Source organism: Vanderwaltozyma polyspora, genomic scaffold (genome assembly GCF_000150035.1).
Source record: "Vanderwaltozyma polyspora DSM 70294 KpolScaffold269 genomic scaffold, whole genome shotgun sequence".
Taxonomy (NCBI): Eukaryota; Fungi; Ascomycota; class Saccharomycetes; order Saccharomycetales; family Saccharomycetaceae; genus Vanderwaltozyma; species Vanderwaltozyma polyspora.
This window is the reverse complement of record NW_001834532.1, coordinates 1-18,769: the sequence shown is the minus strand read 5'-3', so window position 1 is coordinate 18,769 and position 18,769 is coordinate 1. Positions and strand designations below refer to the sequence as shown.

Genomic DNA, 18,769 nt, shown 5'->3' with positions numbered 1-18,769 from the left:
TTTTCATCCTCACCTATACAGTTTAGCAACTATATATATTTATATACATATACATATACAACTTAGTTTAAATCAAAATTCTTAGTACTTACTACCTACCTAACATATATTTAAACCAAATACCATTACACATAGGCGCCCCCGGGGCCCATATAAATATCTACACGTTTGTGATTGCATCTCAATCATATTATCCAAGAGTTTAAGAGGGAGTGTGTGTGGTGGGGGAAAAATTAATTGTATTTTCTAGCAATTAAACATCCTTATTATTTCTTACTATCTCATCTTATTACATAAAAAATATTACAATCTACTTAACTTCTCAATGGCCTTGGAATTGCCATATTTAGCAGAGTTTTCATACCTTTTCTTTGCCTTCATTAAATCAATATTACAACCAATCCCATTTTCATAATAATATCCTAAAATATACTCAGCTTTGTTATACTTACCATCACTAATTTGACAACTCCTGTAAACCCAATTAAAAGATTCTATCTCATTAACTTCTAAAACATTCTCACATCCCGTTAGATACCATCCACCAATTGACAGCATCGCCATCGCATTATTATTCCTCGCGGATTTTAAATACCATGATATAGACTTCTTACCATCAATCCCAACATTTAACTCCCCAGTCTCATAACAATACCCTAATTTCCATTGAGATATACCATGGTTGAATTTCTTGGCACCGATCTCATAATACTGCAACGATTTTAAGGTATCCTTATAAAAATTCTTGGATATCAGTAAATGTTTAATATCTTCTGGTAAATTATCAAATTCAAATATCTTCGCTAACTCATATAACGATTGAGAATTCAGAGATTTCTCAAACATCGAAATTGCTAAATTCACATTAGGCATGATTATTTTCTCTCCATTAGCTTTAGTATTATTAGCAAATCCATACATATAACACATCCCTAGCTTATACATACAAAGCTTGTTATCACACTCATTGGCACCTTTCTCATAATATTCAATAGCTTTCTTTATCATATATTCCTTGTCAATACCTTCAGATTCATCTAAAGTGATACCTCTGCTGAATTCATAACTGATACCAGCTCTGTAGCAACTATCAGAATGATTATATTTGGCCGCAATACAATATAACTCAAAAGCTTTTTTATCATTCCTTGCAACAATATTTTTGTCTAATATTTTCAAATAAGGCTGATGTGAATATAATGTCCCCATTAAATATATAGCCTCGGGATATTTCTTGGATATTAGTTTACTTAATACTTTAAAAGAATGCTCGATTAGAACTTTTTGGTTTTTAGTCATCTCTTCGGTTGACAATCGTCTTTTCAATTTCTCTGCATTGATATTGTATTCTATAAGAAATGAATTTCTGTATGCATACTCGAACAGCGTTTCACACCATTTCAATTGTATCTCTGAAGTGAACTTGCCCGCATCCTTTATCGTCTCATTATAAATTTTATAAAATTCAACAGCTTCATCTGAATAATTTGATAAATCTTTGCCATCTATTATTATTTTTTTAGAGACATCATTACTCTTGGGGTGATTAGCCGGTACATTGTTAACTGCTTGAGGGGAGTTCGAATGAACATTATTTATAACAGTTGAATCAGATGAATTGTGTAATGCTGTACTTGAAGAATCAAATGATGTGAACGATGAAGCTGAAGAACTATAATGTTGTAAATCCCCTGGGTTTGTTATATTATGTCTATTAAGGGTTGGTTTCCCTATAGAATCAGAATTACTATTATTTAAATTGTTATTTTGATAAAATGGATTCTTAGAATGCAGATGCTGAGGATCAGCTCTCTGTGGGTTCCGTTCCTTAAGACCTTCGGTATTTCTGTTTTGCTGATTATTCAGACTATTGTTTGATTTTGCCAAAGATCCTTTATGGGTATTTATATTATTGCCAAAATTCATACTTACCGGTGATGGTGTTGATGAAGTAGGTGTGTAATATGGGGCTCTGAGAGGAGCATAGGAAGTTTCTTCTACAGGATATGGAGTTGTATGCTCATGACGTTGATTGGTATTGCTGTTCACAGTATCGTCCTTCGATCTTGGATATGCATTGATGTAATTATAATATCGAGCATCGAATTTCTCCTGTTCAGTTTGCATTTAAGAAGATAAAAAAACAAAATTAAAGTCTGGTTATTTTAATTTAATTATTATGTCTATTACTTTTTTTTTGATTTCCTCAGAATTAGAAACGTTCTATCAAATCTAATATCTCTTGAAAATATGTAATCTCTAAAGTCACACTGATAAACCCTATATTTCGAGTAATAGAAGTTCCTCAAATATCATTTAAATCTATACGTTTTTTTGCTTATTTATTTTTTAGATTTTTGTTTAAATACACTTTGTCCCCACTTAATTAATTCACTGAGATAAAGGTATTTCCTGAATTCTTCTTTATACTTCTGAAATTTCAGGCTAGAGTATATCCCTTGTTAGTTATATATTCCTATCTTTCAATTTTATTTCTGCCTTGTCAAACCAAAAAAACAATAGTCTAACCTCACTTCTTTAATAATATAAATTAGGGAGCCGATCAATTAAACAAGCAGTCCTTGTGTATCAATTTGTATAATACTTTCGTTGGAGATTGGCTTCAACATCTATAAATCGTCCAAATAATAGTGTCAATTATAAATAATCATTAGTTGAAGAAGTTAATCAAATAATATCTAAAAATTTTGATGAAGTTAAAGGCTGAAAGTAGGGTAAATAACTTCTACCTCTACTATATCTATTAAATAAGGATGTTATAAAAGGATGATTAGTTATGTAACAAGATGGTGTTGAATTGGGATCTTATGGTTACCAAATATTAATCTTATCGATAGTAGTGGTGGTGGATCCTATTATTAAAAAACATATATGTATATATTCTTCTTAATCAACTATTTTTTTGTTCGTAGAGTTTCATCTAAATTCATATCACTTAACATATTATCAATTATGATGTTATCATTATCTTCATCAGATTCTGTTAGTTGGCTTTTTCTCCTATTTGATGTTACTGTTTGTGGTAATGAGAATGAATTGTCGAAATTTGTATCTGATTCTGAATTATTCTCATCTTCATTTTCATCTTCAGATTCAGTAGTAGAATTTCGACTTATCTTATTATTGTTATTAATATCGTCATCATCATTATCATTATCATTCTTGGAATGTAAGGATATTGACTTGTTATTATTATCTTTATTATCAGTTTTGTTTGTTATAATTTCGCCCCTGTTTTGATTATAATCTGTGGTATTTGTACTTGTAGTATCATTAGTTACTATTGGTGATACTAAATTTGAATGTGTGGTCATTACTTCTGCTGGAAATTCATCAGGTTCAACATGGAATGGGTCATCTGCTTTCATCAATAGATCGTCTAATCCCCCTCCTGACCAACCTTTCCTTGCTATATTCTCTGATATTTCTACTTGTGCTCTAACTGTACTTGCAACTTTATTTAAAATGTGTTCACAGGTTGATTCGACAAGTAAATATGAATCTTGATAAAAATCATGTTTTAATGTTTCTAAATGATCTAATTGAACTTGTAAATTTGATAGACTTTCTCTGTAAGATAATATATTTCTAACTTTTCTTTTTGATAGTTCGATATTATGCTTTTCCTGTAATTTTAATTTTAATGCTTGTTCTTTACATTTTGCTTTGAATTCGTTATTTATACAATTTGAATTGAAATTAAAAGAATCTAACTCTTTTGATATATCTTCTGCTAGTAATTTACTGAATATTTCTGACATGATTTGCTGATGGTTTGCTAATAAATGGAATAGACCACTAGCACTTAGCATCCTCTCGGCAATATCATCATTGCAACCTTTCAACCTTGCTAAATTTTCCAATGAATGTGCAAAATTACTTGATCTTTCAGAAACTTCACTTAACGATTTAGAGTATTGAACTGAACTTTTAAGAAGCTCTTTTATAGTCATAGCAGTGTTATCGGTATCTCTTTTAGTGACCAAAGTTCTTAAATCACTTATAGTACTCATACCAGATTTAATACTTAAAGTTCGTCTATGAGAATAATCTGTACTCGAAGAACTTACATTCACCTCACGATCCAAACTTTCATTCTCCATTTCATGATTAACATTGTTATTGTAATTACCATTACCATTACCATTAGTATTATTGCTTGAAGGTCTTGTATCTAAGCCAGAATTAACGTCTGCCCTCGCATTATCCTTATTCACAATAGAATAAAACTCTGAAAGATGAGGAGCATATCTGCCATTACTAGAGGATTCATTAACAACAGAATTTTCAACCTCCTCCTGTAATTTCGTAGTCATATTCCTAATATATATATATATGTATATACCAATGAATACTTCTTCTGTTCCAACAAAATGTCGTGATTCGCCCTAAAACCAGCTAGAAGTCAGTGAATAAAATGCAACAAAGGAATAAATAAACCAAAATTTAAAACAATAAAACAAATTATAGACTCGATCAAACGTAATCCCGATACCCTTATGTCTCTAGTCTCTATTCTGATGCTATATCCTATTGTTTGTTATTTTTATGTCCCTTTGACTTATCTTGACTTATTATTCATTTTTATATCGTTCTTAACTATGACGATAAAGAAGCGTAAGCCAACAGATATCAGAAAAAAATATTCGATATTTTAAAGACAAGAATCTGAAAGGTTTCGAAATTTGATGAAACTTTGGTGGACGGAAGTTGCATCTAGTGTTAGGCAATTGCAGGACAGGTTAGCTGAATTGGTTATATATTTGGTGAATCCATTGAAGGGGACTTTTGATTCGAATTTTTTGGGCTTTTGGAAGAGAAGAAGTTCGAGTATTGACAAGATTTGAATTGTGTTTCAACAAGATTTTAAAGAGAAACTACGAGGTCAATAAGAAATGTTTATTCAATCATTTAGGTTACCAATTGGTATTAATTTGAGCAATGGGTTGCTAAAGATCAATCAAGGGTCTTTATTGAGAGAAAGTAAAGTTTTGATTAATCGTTTTTATGCCACTGAAAGACTAACTGTTAAACCTTTAGAATCTAGAAAAACATTTTTGATGGATTATTATAAAGATATGATGGAATCCAACCCTGTGATATTGTTCGTGCATTATAATAATTTAATGAAACAGGAGAATGAGCATTATAGATCTTTGATTAAGAGCAACGGTGGTAAATTGTCTATGCTAAGAAATAATCTGTTTAAGGCTTATTTAAGGGCTGCTCATACGGAAGATCCAAGTGCACCAATACAGAATAAGGATAAGAATATGAACCATCCTTTACTTCCATTGTTCAATGGACCTACTGCAGCAATTATGTTTAAAGAAACTTCACCAGCTAATGTTGCCAAAATTGTAAAGTTATTGGAAAAAGCTCAAGATAAATTGTTTATCGTTGGTGCTAAAGTCGAAACTGAAGTTTATGATGTTGCTCAATTGAATGAATTCAAGAAATTACCTTCCAAACCTGAATTACAAGCACAATTGTTAGGTTTATTACATATCTTAAGTGGTGCAGGTTTAGTGAACACATTAGAAAAAGGTTCTCAAACTTTATATTTAACTTTAAAATCACACCACGATAACAAGGAATCTCAAGGCAATTGATTTAGTCGATTGATTAATTAATTGATCGAGAATCTGGAATGCTATAAAATCCATGTGTTGTTTTCGTCTGATCTGGTTTTTTTCCTGTCTGTACTATTTTAAATTCAGATATTTTCCAAAACCTCATCAGAGAAACCTTTCAAAATTAAACATTCGTGCATAATAAAAAATAAAATTCCTTTATATATATCTGTATAGGCGGATCATGTAAATAAAAATGATAACGTTATTATTATAAATATCACAACCTTTCAATCATCCATTGACATAAACTTCATTTACTGTCTCTTGATACATCTTCCTATATGCTCCTGCCTACCTAATTCTGTTAGCGAGTTGAAATGAAAATTTTCAGTTCATCTCATCTCATCTCATCTCATCGCAAGATACATCATCAAACATACAGTTGATTTAAAAGTATAAAATACAAACTTGAACAATTAGTGAGCATTTGGAATTGGATTACGTTGACTTATTTATAGGATATTGCAGATTTTGTAATAGTATTATCAAAAGACAAAAAAGTTCTGTATAAAAAGATGGATTTAAGAAATCCTAATCGTGATCCAAATTCGAGACGTGTACTATATCGTACTAATAAAGAAGAAAACCGTAAAGAATTGAAACATGTTAAGATCGATGAATCTACGTTAGCTCAAGAAGGTAAGAAGCTTGATTTACCAAAGAAAAGATTTTATCGTCAAAGAGCTCATTCGAATCCATTTTCCGATCATCAGTTAGACTATCCAACTTCTCCAGATGATATGAATTGGTCGAAACTATTCCCACATTATTATGATTCAACAACTGGTAAAATGACTAAAGATGTCACCATCGCTGATATTGGTTGTGGGTTTGGTGGTTTATTAATTGATCTATCACCTGCATTCCCAGAAGATTTGATTTTAGGTATGGAAATCCGTGTTCAAGTCACCAATTATGTGGAGGATAGAATTATTGCATTAAGAACCAACCATGCCAAAGATTATCAGTATCAAAATATTAATGTCATTAGAGGTAATGCTATGAAGTTCTTACCAAATTTCTTCCAGAGAGCACAATTATCAAAAATGTTCTTTTGTTTCCCAGACCCTCATTTTAAACAAAGAAAACATAAGGCAAGAATCATCACCAATACTTTACTAAGTGAATATGCATACGTCTTAAAGGACAACGGTGTAATTTATACAATTACTGATGTTGAAGACTTGCATAACTGGATGGTAAAGCATCTGGAAGAACATCCATTATTCGAAAGATACGATAAGGAATGGGAAGATAATGATAAATGTGTTCAAATAATGAGAAACGCTACTGAAGAAGGTAAGAAAGTTGAAAGAAAGAAGGGTGATAAATTTGTTGCATGTTTTAGAAGATTGCCAAACCCAGCTATTGTATAGATTTTAAAACCATAACTTAAATAAAATTCAGCACTTTTGTAATATATATATATATATCATCTCCTTTTAAACAATAAATTTAGAAAGTTAACTAACCTATACAATAGATACATTACTCATTACAAATGTCCCTAGATTATAATATTCTCCCTCTTGAGTAACTTTCTCTTCATATCAGTTCCCAATGCAAACCCAGTGATTGATCCATGTTTGCCAAGAACCCTGTGACATGGTATTAAAAGAAGTAATTTATTTTCACCACAAGCTCTTCCAACAGCTCTAATAGCTTTAGGTTTACCAATTTTAACAGCAATATCAGAATACGTCAAGGTATTGCCAGTTTTTATCTTTCTGATTTCATTCCAAACGTCTTGTTGGAACTTTGTACCTGAAATAAATTCATACTTAATATCAACTTGATTTGAGTCATTTTCCAACAATAAAGAATATTTATGTTTAATCTCTTGTAATAAAGTAAATCAGAGGTACTTAATTGGGATTCATTTATTTAGTATATAGTCCAATTTGCTCTGTTTAGAAATGTTTTCAATTAATTTCTGTGCATTTTTCAAGTAACACTGCTTTATTATTACCTAACGTTACATAAACCAATGACTTTAGTCTTTACTCGAACAATAAGTAAGGCTGTACTGAATGAATTGGTAATATATGTATACGTGAGTAGCTCCTTCATTAGATTTGTATTTAGTTCAATCTGGTCGCCATCCATCAATTTAAACCAGTGCAACTATCAGATATATATCAATGTGATGAGTTATTAAATAGGCTAAATGCTTTTTCAAGCCTGTCTGATATGAGCTTAAATGAAATATTGAAGATATCTATCTATCCTGATGCCAGTAAATATCAGATTTGATTGAGATATATATGTAAATATATGTTGATGATTCTACCAATTTATTAGTGTAGTTGGGTTTGTTAATACTGTATCAGTATGATTTCGGTGTATATCCCTGTATATATTTTTAGCAAATATATTGAATTTAGTGAAATTTTAGTTTCGTTAAATGAACGCTATATAGAAATGTCATTACAGTATTCTTAAAATTTACAGAAGGTAAACATATTTACAGAATTCATTATATTTATGTTAAAGATTATTATTAAAAAAACCAACCACTCATTTAATGGTCAAGTTTATTTTGATAACATGTTATCAAACATTGGAATTAATGATTGAGCCAAGGCAAATGAGAAGACTAACTTTGGACCAGTGGTCAATAATTTTGGTGTTAAACCTTTAAAGAAAGCTGTGAAACCTTCATTCTTTAATGTGTTTTTAATGATTGTTAATCCACTTTCTGGATTGTCGAAGTTTCTATTTTGAATTCTAGTTTTAATAACATCAAGAGGAGCAGAGACAATCAAAGAGGCAGAAGCACCAACAATCGAAGAGACAAAATTTTGGCCCCAAGTTGCCTTTGAATAATCTTTCAAACCTAAGATATATTCTTTTGCAAAAGCATTACCACCGAATAATGCAAAAGAACCCGGGGCATTTCTAGCTGCGGTCCAACCCCAACCCCTGTACAAATTGAATAAACCTTCATCCTTTAATATCTTAACAAAACCTCTACCTTTAAAGGATTCTGGATTAGTTTGTCTCTTAATTTTCAAAACATCTAATGGTAATAATACAATTTCACCAATACCAATGATTGAACCGGCAGCAGCAGATCTTAAAGCCTTACCAGTTTTTTCACCAAAGGCATTGTCGAAATCAGATTTAAAATGTTTATTTAAATATTCGTTGGCAAAAGGTTGACCACCATATTTATAAACTCTTTGCAAAATTTTGTAAACTGCAGCATAACCAAGACCTGGGAATAAAGTGAAAAATCTCTTGCCAAATGCCTCAGAATAATGTTCACGGAATATAACTCGATTCAATTCAGTTGTAGAGCTAACCTTTGTGTGATTAGACATTAATCTCTTGGAAATAGTATCCACAGGGTGGAAGACACCAATTTCCAAAATACCTGCAGAAGCAGAACCTAGCAAACGTGCAACACCAGATTGTTTCTTATCGTTGCTAGCCATTATGAATAATTGTTATCGGAGGTAGTAATTGTATAAACAGGAATATTGGATGAATAAATAAAAATAGATATAACAAATTGGTTTCTCACTTAGTCTACAACAGCAGTAAGGTTCTCGATAGATCTCTAGATCTTATGATAAGGATATATGTCAAGGATGAACGATGGAACAAACCAGAATTTTTGCAATATTTTTATTTAAATATAAATTTCCAGGGATTACATTATACTTTGTTAGGATCAATCAGGGATGTGACTCTTAAAGCCAGAAACTGACAAATGGATACTGAATTCATCATGATCTTTATGACCAAGTTTGTTGGTTTGAATGAAATTTTTCACTTTTGAAACTTTTTTTCCTCCTTCGTTTCTTCCCTGTTTCCTGTTAGGATGTCTAATTTGCTGTTACTCGTCTTGGAAAGGACATTTAAACAGATCGGTAACTACTGGACAGTGCCTGATTGATTGACTAATACACTTTTTATTTCAGAATATGGTTGGCGATGACTAACTGATCTGGAATAGAATCGTGTGAAGTTGGGATTGATGATTGATAGGGAACTGAGAGGTAGAGTTCTTTTTCAGTTTCAATTAGAGTGATGTATTTATAGGCAAGAATATTTTTATCATCTTGTAAGAATGTGTGTCATTAATTTTATTTCATTTGGTGTCATTGCACACTGTTATTGATTGAGCATGTTTCTTTACATTTCGTTGATCTGTATTCATATTCATTTATTTGATTTCATTCTTTCACATATATGCTTTATATGGGGGGAGATGACAGGTACATCAACTAGTGTTTTTATTTGAACGTTGTGGTAGGGGATCGTTGGTATTGTTGGGATATTGTTACGAAGTGTATTTAAAGTTAGACTTTGCTGCTGTTATGTCTCTTCGTTCCTTCGTTCCTTCGTTGTATGTACATATTGTTAATATCTTTCCTGTCTATTCTCTATTTTACCTATTTAGGAACATACCGTTCCTAAATAGGAAATCCACGTGTTCCTAAACAGGTAAATATCAAATTTCAATTTATAATTTCGAAATTTAAAAAATTTATAAAAATGTAAAATAATGAAGATTAACTAATAAACCAGTTGAAGTTATAACCTGATCGTACACTTATTGGAACGTCTCTTGGTCTGATACACCAACAATATAGATATAAGCGTATTCGATTTGAATAGTTTCTATACTTATATTGTTGTCTTTAACTCTACTCTGATACAAGAACTGAACATTACCTTTTTGCATATTTATTCTTAAAATATAAGTAAACCTTATAGAAGAAAAGAAAGAGAGGATACTAGAATTTAATAGTAACATCAAGGAAGAGATTCTATACAGTTTAGAATATTTCCTTTATAGTTTTGTTGGAAACAAGTCTGTGCTCATCTGTGTTATTCAATTACTTTGTTTTTTAATTTATTTCATCTTACTTTTATCTTCCACTGCATATTAATAATATTTCTTTTGCCATAACCGTTTATTACAAAAGAAAATTATCAAGTTTCATTTTATATTTAATTAGCCCATTTTCTCATTGGTGTTTCATTACAGGACAATTAAAATTTATTCACATCATTGAATACATCAATACTCTTTTGAGAATTACCCATAGTAACAGTTTGCATACATATACACACTCTGACACTCGCATATATATTCATATATATATTATTTAAACAGTGATGGATTCGGAAGCAGATGCAATCGTAAAGGATTTCGCTAGTATCCTGGAGGAATTGACCTTTAATTCAAGACCAATTATTACTACTTTGACAAAAATGGCGGAAGAAAATATATCATATGCGCAATATTTTGTAGACTCATTGGAATCAAGAATTGAAAAATGTGTACCAAAACAAAAACTGTATGCCTTTTATACTTTAGATTCAATTTGTAAAAATGCTGGAAGTCCATACACTATATACTTTAGCAGAAACCTATTTCAACTTTACAAAAAAACTTATCTTTTAGTTGATAATAATGTAAGACAAAAACTAATAAGTATGTTTAAAACTTGGATGGCTCCAAATGAGTCCACGGGTTTACCATTATTCGATAAATCGGCTTTAGATAAAATTGAACAATTTTTAATTAAAGCAAGCGCATTACATCAAAAGAATTTCCAATCAATGTTGCCAACTCCAACCGTACCTCTACTGTTAAAAGAGATTGATAAATTAAATTTATTAACAACTGAGAGACTAAAAGAAAAACCAGATGACGAGAAATTAAATATTAAATTAGTAGTACTATCCCAATTAAAACAAGAACTTCAAAAGGAAAAACTAACTACAGCAGCTTTGAAACCTGTTCAAATGCAATTGATGCAAGTATTTGCACAAGATCAACAATTATTACAGGAAAGATTAAGGCAAGAACAGTACCAAAAAGAGCAACAACAATTACAAAAAAAGCAAAACCAATTCAATCCTTTAGGAGACATCGACCAACAACAGCAGCGACAACAAGGATCTAGCCATAATCCATTGTTTGGTAACTCATTGGGCTTAAAACCACCTGGCGCATCTGCATTATTTCCTACTTCTACATTATTAACAGGACAAGATTTCTCAGAATTTGAAAAAGCAAGTAAACTTTCAAAACTGCATAAGCTTTATGAATCTTTGGAATCAGAAGGGTTGGTTTATAAACCTCCAAAAGATTCCGTAGTAAATTTGTTTTCTACTTTTAATAAAGGGCATTCTGGTGCGTCAGAAATAGATGCAGACTCTAAGAAAGCACCGCTGCCTTCTGTAACAGAACTTCACAACATTTTATCAGACTGTAAAGCTTACTTTGCAACAGTTAACATAGATATATTGAACACTCCATCTTTACAAATCTCTCAAAAAACAATTGTTGGTAATAATGAGATTGTTCATAATAATTTAATTAACACTCTTTATCGTTCAAAACCTAAAAAGTGCAATGTATGTGGTAAACGATTTGGTAACTCCCTCGAGGAACGTAGATTACAAAGTGACCATCTAGACTGGCATTTCAGAATAAACAAAAGGATAAAAGGTTCAGAAAATACTTTGACTGGTTCAGGTAATGCTGGAGGAATATCGAGTACAAGCCAAAAAAATATTCAATCGAGAAACTGGTATTTGCATGATTCACAGTGGGTAATCTTCAAGGATGATGAGATTGTATCGACATCTAATACTTTAGATAATACGGCAAAGGTAACGACTGCAAACGTAGAAAATTCCACAAGAGCCATATCAAGCGGTTCTATGTATGATGCAGCTAAAGAAACTTCACCAAATACATCTGAAAGAGCCATATTGATAGATGAAAACTTATTACGTAAAAAATATGTGGTTGTTCCTGAGTCTTCAGAAGATATGTCATTTCAATGTCCTATTTGTAAGGAAACAGTGTCTGCTTTGTACGACGAAGATTTAGGTGAATGGACATGGAAAGGAAGTATGGAATATAACGGAAAGTATTTCCACGCTATATGTTATTATGAAGCTGCAAAGAATAATAATAATTCTATAGGTTTGGAGTTGGATCTTGAGAAATTGAAAAACTTAATTTCAGAGTAAATCTCCTTCCATGATTTAAAATTCTGTTTATATAGATTGTTATAAATCGTTTCGCATAGGAACTTGTCTATTGAATTTACTTCAGTGTGTAATAATAAATATCTCTTCAACTCTGTATAAAACTAAATTAATCCTAAACGATATTTTGCAAATTCTTGGAAGTATCAGCAAAAATATTTTCAAAATTTTAGCAATTACTAAAGTAAATTGCCTAAAAAAGGCCTTTTCAGTATTATTTAAGATAATATGTTAATAATAATAATGGTAAAAATATTGTGATTATTTTATATGTATAAATGGTATCTATATAGATAATTAAGTTTAAAAATAATGGATGCAAAAAATTTTTGAAATATGATGGGAGCTTTTGTTATGACAAAATTATTTTTAATATTAAATTGGTATATTTAAAGTGCCAAGGGATTATGTGCTGAAGATAATTTATTTATCAGTATCGTTTTGAAACTACTATAGTCATTTATTAAATATTATCATTATAATACTAGAAATGTAGTTTGATTTTTGGAAGTCTCAATCATCATCATCAATTTCTATAATAATATTTTCAGCTCTCCTCTCCTGATTATTTCTGAAAATGATGTCATTATTCTCCTTGGAAGTAGCACTAATGGTATTAGTATTACTATTAGTATGACTATTAGTATGACTATTAGTATTAGTATTGGTATTAGTATTGGTATTAGTATTGGTATTAGTATTGGTATTAGTATTGGTATTAGTATTGGTATTAGTATTGGTATTGGGATTAGAATTTGTAGGATTAGATTTGTTGCCCGAGTATATTCCAGAGTTAAACACTGATCTTCTTATTTAAGTTAGTGGAAATTTCTGGAAGACAAGAATATTCACTGCTAACATTTGTGACGTTATTATTATTCGGTGATCGAACAATCGTTCCATCTTTAATTGAAACATATTCTTCTTTGGCTGTTCCTTTAATGACAGATTCTTCTCTAATCGTGCATGTATCTCTGGCATACCCATTGGCATTTTTATTAGTATCATGATCTTCTTTCTTTTCTTTATCTTCTTTATGTTCATGATCTTCTTTATCTTCTATATTTTCATGACCTTCTTTCTTTTCTTTATTTTCATTTCTAGTAATATTAATTTCACTTTTTTGAGGCTCCCCTGCTATTTTAAATAAATCATTTGTTCTCCTTTTTTCTAATTGTTTCTCGAAATCTATTTTTGACTTGAGTATTTTTTCAGCAATTATTGGTCTCAGATGATCTGAAGCTTGGCTCAAAAGTGATGTGGAAAGATACTGATAATATTCATCAGTAAATTCCATAGAATTCATCGGTAATTTTGGTACTTGGTTTGAGTGATAATTATTGGAATTTTGATATTTCATCATTTCTTCAAAAAACGGATTTGATTTATATTGGGCATTTGAGTTCTGTACGCGGTTCGTAATGGCATTGGAATTTGATACAACTTGTGATTTATTGAAACCAAGATTAACTTTATTTAAAGTTTCTCTATTTCCTTGTGATATAGTCGATAAATTCTGATTCTTACCAGTATTTTGAAGTAATGATGACGTAGAGGAGTGTGATCTTGTTGAAGTTTGATCTGTGTTCATATTTGACGGTACTGCATTGGACAATGCCATTTTTTTTATTTTTTCAAATTCATCACGTTTAAACATGTACTTAGACCTATTTTGCATTCTGCTATTTATTGAATCATCGCTATGTGTTCTTTTCAATCCAGCCTTATTATTGTCGGTATGCTCAGTACCATTTGCTTCTAATACTGAAATATTCTGATGCTGATTCATATAAGCTCCAGAAGTACTGGATAATGGTATGTGGTATTGTGCTCCTGGAGTGTTGCTTCCTGGTATTTCTTGTTGTTCATTCTTCTGGGCAAAATTCTTTGCATCAAAATGTGCAATGAGCCGATTTACAACTTCATTCTTTACATTAATCGGATTTTTATCCAAAGTTATATATTTGTAAGATTTCACAAAGATTTCTCTATAGGCAGGAATAAGAACAGTTAGAGTAGAATGAGAAAATTTATAGAATATGGATGTTAATATTGATATTTCATGTAATTTATTTTTTGCTAAATTGAGTGCTTCCCTGAGCTTTTCATTCTCAACTAATGATTTTTTTGAAGAGTCAACATAATTAGAATATGCCTTGTTCTTAGAGTAGGATTTTAATTTTTCTATATGTACAGCTTTTTTTAAATTATTACATCGTACTTCTAATTGATCCTTTAGTCTTCTGCATTCCTCATTTTTTTTTATCAAGTTCTGTTTTAATTCACTGATAATATCACTTTCTACTGTTAAATCATTAAAATTTGTCCCACCATGTTCATCACTAAAATATTTTTCTATTTCTTTTTGTTTTTTTTCAATTCTTTGCAATCTTTTTAATAATTTGTTTTCTGATGCTTCGTACATTGTCTTAATATGTTCCAAACTGTACTTTTCCAGCATTTTATCTTTATTAAGATCATCTGTAGAAGTCGTTTCCTTCTGATTGATATTATCTTCATTTTGTGATTTATTTTCTACATTATTATATGAATCCTTCATAAAATAAGATTTACTATTAAGTTCTGATGATACCAATTGTAGTTCATTGCTAATTTGGTTGTAATATTTTACTGCTGACATATTTTTTTCTGTTAGACTAGATACTTTGGCATTTAATCCAGAAACTTGAACTTCATACTTGAATACTTCATCAGATAGTTCCATAAGAGTTTTCTTAAAAAATGAGCTACTCTTTTTTTCTTCGTCTAATTGTGATTCTAATTCTTTTATCCTTTCATTAAGTTTTATCTCTAAATCAGAAACAGAAGCATCTTCTAAACTCGATGAATTTTCATTATCTATTATATTTGATCTTCTCCCTGCTTCTGAATGTCCTATTAATTCTAAACTTTCTTCTGATGTAAAATCATGGTATGATTTATCTGAATCAGTCATATCAACTTCTGGAAGATCGACACTTTCGATTTCTGAATTCATTTCATCGGAGTCCTCAGTACTTGAATTATTTAGTTTATGGTTTTCAGGTGATAAAAATTCATCTAGGCTATCTGAGGACTCAGCACCTTCATAAGAGGAGTCGCTTAAATTTGATCCTTCAGAATTTTTGACAGAATTCAATTCATTAACTTCTAGTTCTTGGCTTTGGCTCGACTCAATCGTAGAAATATTATCGTCTGAATCATTAGTTACAATAATTTTCCTACGTTTTCTTTTCAAAGGATTTGAAAATAACCATGAAAAGGGTAATTTGGATTTTGTTTTGACATTATCATCATCTAAACTCTCGCTTTTATCTCTATCGCTAATATCTTCAGCATTACTTCTCTTGGATGAAGAAGCATTATTTTTACTACCAGTTAACTCCACCATTCATCTAGTTATTATAAAATAAAAATCCCTTATTATTACAGCTGTTGTTATAGTTCCTCTTACTACTTATCTCTGATTATCTTTAAATTTAAAGGTATTCAGCTAAGAAATATAAAGGTACTTCCTAAATTATTAAATTTTAATGCACTCCAGATTCAATATTTTTGGAATGATCCACGTTCTTGTTTGTTATCACGAAAAGATGATAAAATAAAAATAGAAATTCCACAAATCCTATCTTAAATATTTAGCAGTTCTTGAATGACTTCAACAAGAGATTAATTAACCACTACTTACAGATGACAAATCATGATTTTGTCAACTTTTTCGTGTCTTTATACTACTTTTGATAATATCTTCAATTTTCAAATTTCAAATTTCTGCTGAAGAGAATAACAAACTTTTAAAATCTGAAAATCGATGGGCCTTCGCCTTTCGTCCCGGAAAAATGTTTGATAATTTCGGAGGTTTTTTCTGTCATTTCGGAACAATTATGATCGGATAATTTATTTTAACTTAAATAATTGAAATTTCTGTAAATTCAATTAAAAAATTGATCAACTATTGATTGGCTGATAGTATTATTATTATTTTAATATTTCTTTGATTAAGTATATATCTGTATCTATTTACTTGATTGTTATTATTCTATAAGTATTGAATAACATATGCTTTTTGCTTTTGTGATTGTAATAAAATTAATGTGGCTATAGGAGAAGGACTGACAAGAAATAAAAACTTTCTATCTTCTGTAGCAGATCCTCCTTCTTGGTTTTGCATCAGGTAATATATAGACGCGGATTTATAATAGAGGTCCATTGTTTTTATTAGACCTCGCACTTTTTTGAGTGGCTTTTAATTTACTCGAAAGTGATGCAATTTTGATTTCCTGATCTGATAGTTCCCCAGACAATTTTTGTATTAAATTTTTAGCATTGTTTAAGGCAGTATCTCTTACTTGAAGAGCATGCAATGATATTTCTAGTAAGTTTTTCAAATATTCTACTTCTTCACATTTTTTCTTATCTTCTATGATAAACTGTTTATTTTGGAGCTTTAAAGATTCTAATAAATTTTCCTTCGGCAACTCAAAATTCTCATCTGTATTCTTGTGAATTTGATTTGTTTCGACTTCGACGATAGTTTCATTTACTTCAAATTGATTTTCAGCCTTATCTTTTTTACTTGGAACGGTCTTGGTTTGATAAACTTCTTCACTGGCACTTAAATCAACCAGCGTCCCCCAATGTTGAGATTCTATTTCAACTGGACTATTGTTCAATAGTAATCCCTTTTCGTCACCATTTATTTCTTCGTCACTATTTGTTTCTTCGTCACTATTTATTTCCTCGTCATCTATAATCTCTATTTCGTCAAGTGATTGTTCTGCAGAAATTAATTCTCTATACAATCCTATTTGATCCATAGAACCATCTGACGAGTAATTTGGAGTAAGTTCTTTGTTCTTCATTTTAATTTCCATTTCCATATTATTATCTTCATTTGGCTTATCTTCATTTGGTTTTTCTTCATTTGGTTTATCTTCATTTGGCTTATCTTCCTCTGGTCCGTCCATTTTTATTACGTCTTTTGGACTGGAATTACCCCCAGTATCGCCATTTCTTCCTTCGTCACCTGTTTCATGCAATAAATTCGTTGTCCCTCCATTTGGATAATTGACAGAATCAGTAATTTTATTGTCACCTCCATCTAAAACAACTCCAAAAACTACATTTGATTCAGCATTAGTATCAATGTCATTTGAGGGGCTGTACATTGGCTGTTTGGTAACCTCAGTTCCGCCTTTGTCCAGAGATATACCTAGGGTCAAGTTGTTTTTATCAAAACCAACATTTAAATTTTCAAGAAATCGTACCGTCTTCTTAAAAGGCCAAATTCTGACACCCTTACCAGACAAATTTCTACTTTTAGCTAAAGTATAAGAAACAGGTGAATCTAAAGATTTGAAATTAGACAATTCACTTTTTAAAATCAATATATCAACTTTATCAGAATAGGAATCAACTACAATCGATCCTAGTTTATCTCTAAAGGTTTCAGACATGCATAGAAATAATTTATCAACCTCTTTACTTGAAGATTGATTGTTTGGTAATTGATTTTCAAAGTATACTGTAATCATTTTCAAGTTTTTGAACCATTCATTCCTCCATTCTTCTTTTGAGAGTTTTGGGGATCTTTGGGGAGTAGTCGTCATATTTTTCTTACCTCCCTTTATCGCATTTTCACTTTCAGAAATTTCGTGGTATTCCATATTCCTTCTATCTAGATATGGGTTAAGATATTTAACAGTATTGTCTTTAACAAATGGATTTTCAATACTCATCTCTTCTACCTTTTTTTCTGTATTGAGTTTTAATTTATCATTCTTCTTTGATACCTTTAAACTGGTCTCTACTTCCTTATTTTCCAAGTCTTGAATGCCCAAAAGCTTCTTTTCGTTCAATACTCCTTCAATATGTCGATACCTTACTCTATCTCTCTTACAACTCTGCTGGTAATAAGAAACATGGGTATCCATATAATTATTGTATGAACAAATATCATTGGTGACACTAATAAATCTACTAATAAATATGGGCTTGTGATCTGGGACCCCGGATTTTATTATTTCTATGAACGAGTTTTTTGAACATTTTTGTATGTTAGGCAATATTTGTCTGATTTTGCTACTAAGTTG

General features: G+C 30.7%; 8 protein-coding genes and 1 further gene across 8 annotated transcripts, besides 2 other annotated features; 3 read left to right on the top strand and 6 right to left on the bottom strand.

Annotated features, from left to right (window-relative positions):
- Positions 1-303: 303 nt before the first annotated feature.
- Positions 304-2,127, bottom strand: ACK1 (Ack1p; the record flags this gene model as incomplete). The annotated part of the gene is made up of 1 exon (XM_001642383.1): positions 304-2,127. The coding sequence occupies one exon, from the start codon at positions 2,125-2,127 to the stop codon at positions 304-306; it is 1,824 nt and encodes a 607-aa protein (XP_001642433.1).
- A 788-nt stretch (positions 2,128-2,915) lies between these two features.
- On the bottom strand, positions 2,916-4,337 carry IVY1 (Ivy1p; the record flags this gene model as incomplete). The annotated part of the gene is made up of 1 exon (XM_001642382.1): positions 2,916-4,337. The coding sequence occupies one exon, from the start codon at positions 4,335-4,337 to the stop codon at positions 2,916-2,918; it is 1,422 nt and encodes a 473-aa protein (XP_001642432.1).
- A 579-nt stretch (positions 4,338-4,916) lies between these two features.
- Positions 4,917-5,633, top strand: MRPL11 (mitochondrial 54S ribosomal protein uL10m; the record flags this gene model as incomplete). Its single annotated transcript, XM_001642381.1, has 1 exon — positions 4,917-5,633. The coding sequence occupies one exon, from the start codon at positions 4,917-4,919 to the stop codon at positions 5,631-5,633; it is 717 nt and encodes a 238-aa protein (XP_001642431.1).
- Positions 5,634-6,172: 539 nt separating this feature from the next.
- On the top strand, positions 6,173-7,033 carry TRM8 (tRNA (guanine46-N7)-methyltransferase; the record flags this gene model as incomplete). The annotated part of the gene is made up of 1 exon (XM_001642380.1): positions 6,173-7,033. The coding sequence occupies one exon, from the start codon at positions 6,173-6,175 to the stop codon at positions 7,031-7,033; it is 861 nt and encodes a 286-aa protein (XP_001642430.1).
- A 131-nt stretch (positions 7,034-7,164) lies between these two features.
- Positions 7,165-7,503: a sequence feature (similar to hypothetical protein; correction of possible frameshift sequencing error~similar to Saccharomyces cerevisiae MGT1 (YDL200C)).
- Kpol_269p5 lies at positions 7,165-7,763 on the bottom strand (the record flags this gene model as incomplete).
- Positions 7,650-7,763: a sequence feature (similar to hypothetical protein; correction of possible frameshift sequencing error~similar to Saccharomyces cerevisiae MGT1 (YDL200C)).
- A 428-nt stretch (positions 7,764-8,191) lies between these two features.
- Positions 8,192-9,094, bottom strand: GGC1 (Ggc1p; the record flags this gene model as incomplete). Its single annotated transcript, XM_001642379.1, has 1 exon — positions 8,192-9,094. One exon carries the CDS (start codon positions 9,092-9,094, stop codon positions 8,192-8,194), a length of 903 nt encoding a protein of 300 aa, XP_001642429.1.
- Positions 9,095-10,787: 1,693 nt separating this feature from the next.
- Positions 10,788-12,659, top strand: PCF11 (Pcf11p; the record flags this gene model as incomplete). Its single annotated transcript, XM_001642378.1, has 1 exon — positions 10,788-12,659. The coding sequence occupies one exon, from the start codon at positions 10,788-10,790 to the stop codon at positions 12,657-12,659; it is 1,872 nt and encodes a 623-aa protein (XP_001642428.1).
- Positions 12,660-13,470: 811 nt separating this feature from the next.
- On the bottom strand, positions 13,471-16,068 carry Kpol_269p2 (uncharacterized protein; the record flags this gene model as incomplete). Its single annotated transcript, XM_001642377.1, has 1 exon — positions 13,471-16,068. The coding sequence occupies one exon, from the start codon at positions 16,066-16,068 to the stop codon at positions 13,471-13,473; it is 2,598 nt and encodes an 865-aa protein (XP_001642427.1).
- Positions 16,069-16,870: 802 nt separating this feature from the next.
- SIR4 (chromatin-silencing protein SIR4) lies at positions 16,871-18,769 on the bottom strand (the record flags this gene model as incomplete). The annotated part of the gene is made up of 1 exon (XM_001642376.1): positions 16,871-18,769. A coding segment is annotated over one exon (1,899 nt), but the record flags the coding sequence as incomplete, so codon positions are not given.